The sequence below is a fragment of the Epinephelus moara genome, chromosome 24 (assembly GCF_006386435.1).
Source record: "Epinephelus moara isolate mb chromosome 24, YSFRI_EMoa_1.0, whole genome shotgun sequence".
NCBI lineage: Eukaryota > Metazoa > Chordata > Actinopteri > Perciformes > Serranidae > Epinephelus > Epinephelus moara.
The window spans coordinates 243,410-254,646 of record NC_065529.1 but is presented as its reverse complement, the minus strand read 5'-3'; the positions used below and the strand labels follow the sequence as shown (position 1 = coordinate 254,646).

The 11,237-nt window shown below is 41.5% G+C and overlaps 1 protein-coding gene across 1 annotated transcript in view; it reads right to left on the bottom strand.

The window, feature by feature from the left end:
- The window catches only part of LOC126386418 (dihydropyridine-sensitive L-type skeletal muscle calcium channel subunit alpha-1-like), a 509,728-nt gene that overhangs the window by 352,455 nt on the left and 146,036 nt on the right, over positions 1 to 11,237 (bottom strand). Inside the window, 3 exon segments of the mRNA XM_050038752.1 lie at positions 885 to 999; positions 1,170 to 1,290; positions 1,425 to 1,632. Of these exon segments, the coding sequence (XP_049894709.1) occupies positions 885 to 999; positions 1,170 to 1,290; positions 1,425 to 1,632 (444 nt within the window).

Genomic DNA, 11,237 nt, shown 5'->3' with positions numbered 1-11,237 from the left:
AGTCAACCTCTGCTGCGTCAAGAACTCCGAAATCCTTCAGGCGTTACTGTTAGTTTTGGTTGTTGTCATTAATTTAATTATTAATCAAACTCCAAATTAATAGTTTAGCCTATTTTATGAGACTGATATCTTTAACTGGCTATCATTTTTCCCTTTACGGGAATGGTGCCCCACGAGGTGAATTAATGTTAATTAAGTCATTATTTAACATGATTATTAATTATTATTAATAATTATTAATTATTTCCGATAGCCAATTAAATCCCTACATATTTGGTGCCTCTTGGTGAGACCTAATATATTGATCCCAACATATTTGATGCCGCCGTGTGAAGCCCGAATTTATGTTCCCAACAGAGTTGACGCTGTTATAGCAGCCCATTAATGCCATGCTTTTGGAATGACATGCTCAACTATCGCATATTGCTGTAATGTCAGGGTGTCCACACATTTTTGGCTAAGAAGTGCAAAATAGGAGCGGCTGTGGCTCAGAGGTAGAGCGGGTCAGCCACCATTCGAAAGGTCAGCAGATCGATCGCCGGCTCCTCCAGTCTGCATGTTGAAGTATCCTTAAGCAAGATACTGAACCCCAAATTGCTCCCGATGGCTGTTCCATCATTGTGTTAAAGTAGTAGGTGGCATCTTGTATGAATGTGTGTCTGAATGGGTGAATGTGACTCATAGTGTAAAAAGCGCTTTGAGTGATCGGATGACTCGAAAGCTACCAGGCTACCAGGTCCATTTACCAAATATTTGCCCACAACGATTTGTAACATATGCTGTGGCTCATAGTTGTGAATGTGAATGCAAGTCAGTATAGAATATAAAAAGATGGGCTTTGATGAACCAAATATGTTTCATTTTTAACATTTAGGAAGACTTACCTGAGAGCTTTCTTGCGTTTTTTCTCCTCTGCTTTCTCTTTCTGTGCCAAAGTCAGAGACTCAGCCTCTGCCAAATTATCAACAGCGATGGCCAGGAAGACATTTAGAAGGATGACTGAATGAAAGGGGATTCAAAGATTATGACAGTGATTTGAACTGAACTGTGGCTGTCATGGTTGGAGGTCAGTGTCGGTTAAACACACAACACACACACATACACACACACACACACACACACACACACACACACACACACACACACACACACACTCTCTGTAAGGATACAATTTCCACAGACAAATAGGATGATGAAGTAGATGCTGACCAGGATCCCAGGCATGCTGGGTCCTCCATGAGCCATGATGCCATCATACATGACTGCATTCCAGTCCTCACCTGTGAGGATCTGAAACACTTACAATTTAATAAAACTTAAGAGTACTGTTACTGCAAATAACTGACATTTTTCAAAAATATTTCAACTTTTTTTCTGAGAAATCCATTTTTTCATTAATTTATGATTATTAGTTGTGATTGTACCTGGAACACAGTGATGAGGGCCTGAGGGAAGCTGTCAAAGGTGCTGCGGGGTTTGGGTTGGTTGGGAAAGTTAAACTTCCCCCCAAACACCTGCATACCCAGCAGGGAGAAGATTACAATGAAAAGAAAGAGGAGCAGCAGCAAGCAGGCAATGGAACGGACCGAGTTCAAGAGGGAGGCCACCAGATTACTGAGAGATGTCCAGTATCTAGAGCACAAAACATTAACTGAATAAGACATCAGTTATTCCTCCTATTGTATTCAGTCATACTGTTAGGCTAAAACACAGGACTTGTAACTCATATTTGAATGTATTTTTGTTTTGAGATTACATTTCCAGTGGCACATGTGAAACATGTCTTGTCACTCTTTAATAATACAAAATGAAGAGATCTTGTGTTTTCATATAAAAAAACCCCCAACAACATCGGTCAGGCTATGTTTAAAATCACTTTAAAATCTAAATAGAATAAATCAATATCATGATCAACAAGGTTGACAATAAGAGCAGTTTAGTTCATTAGCAATCTGGAAATCCATCGGTAAAAAAAAGAAAAAAAAAATTTTGCTCACGCCCTTCACTTCCGGCGGTGCTCCCAGGGAATCGCGGTGTTGTTTACAAATACTTCAGGTAGAAAACCAGCAGAGTTTAGCTATATATATCACATTTTTCACGTCACTATATCACCGTGTAGACTAATCTGATATTTGTTAAGTCTATAAACACAATGATTGAACAAACATTACTATTTTTGTGTGTTTTGTAATTAACATGGTTATCGTAGATTAGCTGGGCTAACCGTTAGCTGTTAACGTTAGCCGTTAGCGGTGTCTGTAATAACCATAGACTGTATAAAAATAAGGTAATAACTCAATAAACGGTCCATGAATAAAACATTTTTTCCAGCGGCTATCTTAGTTACAACATGATTGAGCTAGCAAAGCAGTTTTGTGTTGCTATGTGTGGTATTTATTCAGTTATGGAAAATCACAATGTCTAGAAAGCAGCAGTGGCTGCAGCTGACAGGGACAGCTAACAGCAGCAGCAAAGATAACATCAGGACGTCATCTGTTAAAAGCCTCCCGTTGCCATATACGACATGAAACCAGTTTGTTCAATCATGTTGTAACTAAGACATCCGCTGGAAAAAAAAAAAAAAATTTACGTTGATGAGACGGCGTTTTGGGTGGAGCGGTCGCTATGGACGTGGAGCTTGCTGTTTCTGTAGGTACACATTTCCTGGAGACACCTGCACGTCTCGGCCACGCCCCCTCCATTGTGATTGGCTAAAGCGCAGCATGTTCAAACTCAAAGCCCTACACTAAATTATAGGTATATAACAGGTATCTGGGACTGTCATGGTGACCCTTGCTCTTTAAAATATACTCATTACCATACTCCTGGGTCTTGGTCTGATTTTAGATTTAGTGCCTGTCCATGAGATACTCTAAATGTAACTTGAAGTTGTCGGAAAAAGTTAATAGGCATCCAGAATCGAGGATCAAGGGTTCTTTGTTGTCATTCCAGCCATGCAAATACATGAAAAGAATAAAATGTAGAACCCAGGTCTTGGTGATCATTAAATAATAAACATTATAATAAAACACTATGTCAACAAATAAGTAATACATTAAACAAATGGCTGGAATGACCACTGCAGTGTGCAGTCAACATTAAAATCATAAAATCTTTAAAACAGAGAAACATTATAGCCCTGTGCAATATAAAAAATAAAATATGATTCAAATTTTAAAATTATAACTAGAAAAAGCATTTCCTGTGGGAAATGCGTGTGGATGCTGAATGCTGAAATGAAAGACCATGCTGAAAATGCAGAAATATCAAACAAATTGACACAAACATCCGAAAATCCTGACAGAGCTGAACGTTCTGACATTTGAATGGTTTCTGTAGCTGAAAGTATGTAGAAGAAGTAATTAATCAAAACATTTACAGGATAAGTAGTAGAAGTACGGATGTCCTTAAAGAACTGAACATTTTGACATTTGAATGGCTTCTGTAGCTGAAAGAATGCAGATGTAGTGATTAACCAAAAGATGTACAGGAAAGGCAATTGTAGTACTCGTAGTTGAAGAAGCTGTAGTAACAGGAGTAGCAGCAAGAAATTTTGTGTGCCTGCTACCGCTCCCGTGTATTAAGTACATGGTCACAATCACTATATGTACTGCCTACTACAAGTGCTGCATACTACATGTACTACAGGTACTGAGCAATATGTGTGTATCATAGTTTATGTATTTACAATACGTTACAATATGTATTTAACACTCATATTATAAGTAGTATTAGTAGTAAAGGTGGTGGCATTATATGATAGACTGAAAACACTGATATATGGGGCTCTAGTTTCCCGGCGCGGCGCAGGGGGGCGCAGGGTGGCGAACCCCGCACAGAGCTAGTTTCGAGCAGCGCAACCCGAGGTGCGCTCAGTTTTGGTAGTTTGGCAGACCGAGGTGCGCTAAGATGGGTGTGGCGGCGCAGCAGGGGGAGGTGTCGACATATCCAGCTTGGCGCAGGGACAGTTTCATGCCAAAAGGCTTCGCCAAAGGTGCGCTAAAAGCTCGCCAGCTGAAACCAGGTCTACTGTCAGTGCAGGCGGAGCGCAGCAGGTGTAAGCCTAAGTTTGGCTGACCGGCGGACAGTGCGCACACGTCACCAAAACCTCACAGGCTTCCAGAATGTCAGGCACATTAACGATGCAATAAATACCCAAAAAAAAACACTATTCAATGCAACTATCTGCAATCAGCACATAAATGTATCTCTATATCGACTGTCTCGTCTCATCTGATGTCAGATCAAAGGGGATTGGCACCGTTTGGCACATTTGGCAAAACCCAACCTGATTTGATTAACACAGCTGCAAACTAGTGAGTTCACATCCCTCTCAGCCAACCACAAACAGCCACAGCATCAGATATACGCCGGGAGCCAGGTCCACCCCTCAGGATGTTTTTTGCTACCTTTTGTTCACTATTATTTTCAGTTATCCCATACCTTGGGCCATCACAAGTTGATAAGGAGCACCCCCAACTCGGGGCCGTTTGGTCTCAGGGGCCAAAAAAAACCCTTTTTTGGAAAAGTTTCTGGTGAAATGATGTCATTGCAAATATTAAGGTACTGCAACTGCATAAATGGTCAGAAAAGTCTCAAATTTTGCATGGTGTGTCCTGACCCATTGGGGAAACTAGCAGAATAACATTCTGGGGCTTTCTGCCTTTCTATTTTCAAATATCACCCTCATCATACCCCAAAAGACAAAAAAATGTCTGTCCGCCTGACAAATTGTCATCAAAAGTGATTATTTCCAAGCATTTTATTACACATCTCACTGCCTCAGATGTATATAAAAAACTTCCCAAGTTTATAAGCTTCAATTTAAGCCCAAGATGACCTTTCTATCTAGAAGATTACACCTGCTATGACCAAAGTCATAGCAGGTGTAAGTCAACAAAGCAAAAGGAATGAACCACATGATCAAAGATGCTGAGAATGCGCAACTTCCTTCTCCAAGCCAATGTGCTCTCATTCAAGATGGAAACTCCTCATTCTACATGCGCGATGTGCCACAGACAATGAAGACTATATCAGAGCGCACCTTCAAAAGCCTACCTGCTGCCGCTGAAACGGTATTCAGCACAGACACCTACGTTGACCGTCTTTATTCACCAAAATCAGCCGAGAGGGATCGCAGAGGTTGTGGTGAACGTTTTATGGTTAGTGGGCTGAATGTTCATCGACCTGCGGATTGGAATGGTTTTCTCACAAATGATGAGAACAAGAAGGCATTCATTCATTTACTTCTGGATCACTGGAGCTCTCCAGATATGATGGAAGATATCCTCCGATGGCCTGTCATTTTCATAGAGGCTGGTAAAGCTTTCAAGATAGAATGTAATGCTGGAGTGATGTCAAAAGAACTACTACCTGAGATCTGTTCAAACCATGAAGAAACAGATGTGAGGGTGATTATTTACATGCAGTTTATCCAAAACAAAATGCCTCACATCAGAACAGTCAGAGTCAGAGCAAAAGACTCTGACATTTTCTTCATCCTCCTATATTATGCCAAGTCATCAACCGTCAACATAATCTTCGACATCGGAGATAGACTGATCAACATCAACCAGCTGGCTGAAGATTACTCAAACGAACACATATCAGCTCTCCTGGCCTTGCATGCATTCACTGGTGCTGACTGCACCAGTGCATTTAAAGGCAAAGGGAAGGTGCGACCAATGAAGATTCTGAATCAGAATTCAACGTTTATTCAGATCTTTGCTGAAGTGGGGAACTCTTGGGAGCTCGATGAGCGGATTCTCAGTGGTGTTGAAGAGTTCACGTGTCGCCTCTATGGTTTCAGTCATCGAATCAAGAAGGTTGATGAGGCAAGAGAGATTAAGGTAAAGAAGATGTGTGGCTCAAGCCTTGAGCTTCGACAGGGTCTCTCCGTTGATCTTTCGACCTTCGCACCTTGCAAGAGGGTCCTCTTACAGCACATGAGAAGAGTCAACTTCCAGGTATGCATCTGGAAGAGGGCACATGAGCACTACCCGGAGATCTCATCCCCTCTTGACCATGGATTTCATATAAACACGGAGACTGGCAAGCTAGAACCACTATGGTTTGAGGGGGACGTCATCCCCAAAGCCCTCGTTGATGTCTTGGCAGAANTTTGAGATGTATTTTAGTTTCTCCATTTGGCTATATTGAATGTTTATCTTGGCTGTTGGTTAGTAGCCTCTATTGATGGTTGGCTTCTTGATAATTAGTGATGACTGCACACTAGAGTCATCTTTACTCCTTGTGTTGCCTGGACTTTCTTCTTTAATAAATCTCATATTTGTTTCCCTGGTTTTGTGTGACTGTCCGCACCCTTCTTTGCTCAATCTGTTGCTTTTTTTGTTTGTTTGTTTATTTGGGATCCACCATTAGCCGCAGCATAGCTTCATGTTGCACCCTGATATCCCGGTCTACCTAGGGGTGTAACGTATACTGTAGTATTCACTTTTCACATAATTCGCTTCAGATAGTATAACTGTACATACCTCAATTCTCAAATCTTGTTTAAGATGTTGTTTACATGCAAGAAATAAGCCTAATCCCATTTGGAAGGTTAATGCTTGAAAGTTGTTTTCTCCTTTGGTCATAGCAGGTGTAATCTTCTAGATAGAAAGGTCATCTTGGGCTTAAATTGAAGCTTATCAACTTGGGAAGTTTTTCATATACATCTGAGGCAGTGAGATGTGTAATAAAATTCTTGAAAATAATCACTTTTGATGACAATTTGTTAGGTGGACAGACATTTTTTTGCCTTTTGGGATATGATGAGGGTGATATTTGAAAATAGAAAGGCAGAAAGCCCCAGAATGTTATTCTGCTAGTTTCCCCAATGGGTCAGGATACACCATGCAAAATTTGAGACTTTTCTGACCATTTATGCAGTTGCAGTACCTTAATATTTGCAATGACATCATTTTACCAGAAACTTTTCCCAAAAAGGGTTTTTTTTGGCCCCTGAGACCAAACGGCCCCGAGTTGGGGGTGCTCCTTATCAACTTGTGATGGCCCAAGGTATGGGATAACTGAAAATAATAGTGAAAAAAAGGTAGCAAAAAACATCCTGAGGGGTGGACCTGGCTCCCGGCCTAATAGGGAATATATATATTCGGCATCTGTCATCTTAGAAAAGCCAAAAGAAAAGAAACAGAGTGAGACTGCGAGAGAGAAAGAGAGAGCGCATGTGCGCACGAGAGAAACGCAACATTGATTTACAATTGTGGTGACCTCCTCCCAGGCTACCTTTGCATCATCAGCCCGTGGAGGTCTGCTCGCAGTTCCGTATATTCGGACACTGCGAGCTTCGACCTCCCGGACCAAAACATCAGTTTCCTCCTGGGAGAAGTTTGGCCGTCTGACGCTGCTGCTCTCTTCTGCCATGGCGAATTGAGTAAACTCTCATTACGCCTTCGCATGGTGCATTTAAGGGCGAGGAGGGGGGCTCATTTGATTGGTGTGATGTGTGTAAAACCCACTCCACGCCTTCTCTCCTCCCTCTTTCCAACTTAAGCAGGTAGGAGGGACGGAGTAGCTGCGCCAGCACGCAAGGTGTGCCAATCTGCCTGGCCACACCCAGTTGGCGAAGCGCAAGTGCGCTGTGCCCCCGCCTTGCCCGGTCTGCGAATGTAGAGCCCATGATGTTAACATGCTGTTTAAAATGGGGATTCTGCTGCTGTCCTCTCTGACACACGCATACACCATGGTCATCTGCAAACTTCACTATGTGGTTGCTCTTAAAGCGAGCTGTGCAGTCATAGGTCAACAGTATGTACATTAAAGGGGCTCAGGATGCATCCTTGTTGAGAATCAGTGTTGAGAATGATGCAGGAGGATGTGATGTTGTGGATTCTGACAGTCTGGGGCCTGTTTTTCAAGATGTTCAGAACCCAATTACATAAAGATGAGGTTATACCGAGGACTGGCAGTTTCTTACCCTGTGTTTGTGAAATGATAGTATTAAAAGCTTAGCTAAAGTTCAGGAAGTGCAGTCTCATATTAGAGTTTCTGTTTAAATATATACGGGTATATTAAAACAATATATTTTCCCTAACATGTACCCTTTATTGCAGAATTCATTCCTCAGTCTGTTATATTTTTCTGCTCTAATATTTTCCATTACTTCTGCTTCACCACACTGCATTCACAATTCACCATCATCTTTCCGCCTGCATTATTTCAGACTTATTTTCTGCAATCCACCTCCTCCCTATCTCCATCATGACCTCCAGGATGTCCAGGGAGACTTAACTGAAAGATGTGATCAACCGCCCACAGCTGTTACTTCACCACCACTATGACAGTCTTTTCTGTTATCTTCACATGGGCCTCCACTTACTGGAGAAGCTTCACATCTATAGAGCCAAAGTAAGTCTAATCTAATACACTTCCTATTGAATTATCCTTCAATAGGAAGTCCATTGAACTAAAGTTGAAAAACAAGCTAAAGCCAAATGTACAACACTATGGCATACACCACTGTTAAAGTTCTGGATTACTTGTTACTTTCATAGTCCAAACAAATTCATATAGCCTACTTTTTACAATTAGCTTGATATGGTTCTTATTACAGGCTTAAGTGTTGTTTTGTCATACCTTGACAATTTCATCAGTTTCGAGTTTCATCTACAGGACACGTCACCACAACATCACGTGACTCTTCTAATGATGATGACAGACGCAGTTGTCGAAACTGTCAAGGTATGACAAAACAACACTTAAGCCTGTAATAAGAACCATATCAAGTTGTTACTTTCATGTTCTTCTTCTTTCCCTCAGTAATAGCTATTTTGATATGCATAAAAGGGCCGAGATAATCACTGGTTTTCCAGTTATCTATTCTACTACACAAGAGAAATAAGGCCTGGGCAAAGGGTTGAAGGACCGGGTCTGAGGCAGACTAGTGCCTCCAGTTTAGACAGCTAAGAAATTACAGTGCTTCATAAATCAAAGCCTCTTACTTTGATTATTAGTTACCACTGAAAATTTGAGCAATCCTAGAAAGTTCTAGAAAGCCATAAAATCTTTATCTTCCTGTGATAATGGTAATACGTTACCTCCTCGCATTACCACTGACTCTGGCATTGTATTGGATAGGCCTTCTATGCAAAACTGTTTTAATGAACATTTTGTGTTGTTTTCTGTTAGATTCTGTTCCCACCACTGAACACCACTGTTTGCGATACAGACTGAAATGGTATACATCTACCTTTCTGTTTCTGATAGTGAAGGACATGAAGCCTTTTTCAAGTTAGATAGACCTGCTGGTCCAGAAAACCTTGAATTGTTCTTTTTAGCTTCAGATTTTATTGCTCAACCCCTGACCTATATTTTCAACCTCTCTCAAAGCCAGGGGTGTATATCTCATTTCAGTTGGGGGGCCGCATTCTTTTCTTTTAGTGTAAAGAATTACAATAAACAATCTGTTTACAAAACAGATGATAAGCAACCTGAGATGTCTCCAGAAAAATAACTGCAATTTCAACAATGTGTCTCAGTTTTTTCACATTCTGTCAATCTATTATTCACTTTTAGCCTACATGTGCATTACAATTTACAGATCACAGTGGATCTAAAAAGGCACAAACATTAGTGCAAAACAGTGATGGGATACTCGATTCCTTTTACTGACTCGAGTTTGTATGAGTCACTCACTAAAGTGAATCAGGTTTCCGAGTCACTTGGGTCACTTGAGTCAGTCACCCATAGTGAGCACACTACTCAGGTAAGGCAGGGGCTCTCCAAGGGAGAGAGTGCGAGTGAGCTTTGTGCTGCCGGTGAGCTGGGAGTTGAAGCTACTGAGTGAGTGATTGAATCATTCGTTTTCTGTAGCCTCCTCCTGTGATACAGCTCAGCTCAGGGAAGGGAGGAGACGGGGGAGTTTAGTTGAATTAAGGACCAAAGCTATTGCTTCTCCAACTGGGCTAATACAGATTAACGCATTAACTTGATATATTTACACAAATGCAGTTAACAATTGCACAATAGTTACATGTTGTCTGGTCTCCTCTTTGCAGTTAGCTTGCAGGAGCAGGGGCGAGTCAATGGATGAGTTAATGGAGACGATGACTTGCAACTCCTGAGTCAGTAAAAAGAATCTCGAGTTTCGAACGATTTGTTCATGACTCGCACATCACTAGTGCAGAAACATTCTGAAAACATTCACAATTCTCAATTCTCTCATCATGGCGAAACATCAAAGTTCGCCGCCAGGCCGTGGCCACGCCCTTCGACGAAAACTCACAGTTTCCACAATAAAGCGTCATCAACGTCTTATGACTTTTTTCACCAAGTTTGAGATGGATCTGGTCAATTCTGTAGGAGATGTACATTAAAGTCTAAAACATGACATTTCCTGTTGCCAGTAGGGGTCGCTATATTTATCTCTAATTACTGACATGTAGATGTCTTCAGGACGGGACTGGCATCAATCCTGTGAAGTTTGGGCAAGATTGGACCATGTATGTTGGAGTTATAAACTACTTCCTGTTTAGTGGCGAGACCCCTAACTTTGACGCCATCCCACGGTCACACACATTGACGAAAACTCAAACTTTTGATAACTTTTCATCTTCAAGGTCTTGGGATGGTACAGACTAAGGTTTGAAGTCGATCGGATGAAATCTCTAGGACTAGTTTGTTCATTTATGACCCCTGGAAATGGCCAAAAATGCATCAAAATTGCACAGTAAATTCAAAATGGCTGACTTCCTGTTGGGTTTAGAGGATGCCTCCAAGAGGCTTTTTTGTAGGTCCTGGAGTGTTACATGAGCCTGCCGAGTTTCAAACACGTAGGTTAAACTGTCTTCCGGGGCTGTTTCCTTAAACTTTTGTAGGGGGCGCTACTGAGCCATTTTTTGGAACCCACGCATGAGACCCTTAAAATATCAAATTTTTCACCAGTTCTGAGATGTGTGCAAAGATTCATGAGTTTTCGGGTATGTTAAGCCTCCCAAAAAGGCAATTCATTTGGAGGAAGAATAATAATAATAATAATTAAAGCTGCAAGCAGCGATGAACGGGCCCTCGCACCTTCACGCTGGCAGGACGCCTTCTGACGCGTCGGATCATTTCTGTTAAAGTTAGACATCGCATGCACGAGTGACTTGGCATATCCCTGATACAGTGCTGGAATGACATATTTCACATTTTGTATCACTTCCTCTTTCCACTAGAGGGAGTTGGAGAGCGCAGTAATTATACATCATGTTTTTATACATCAACCACAGCATTTA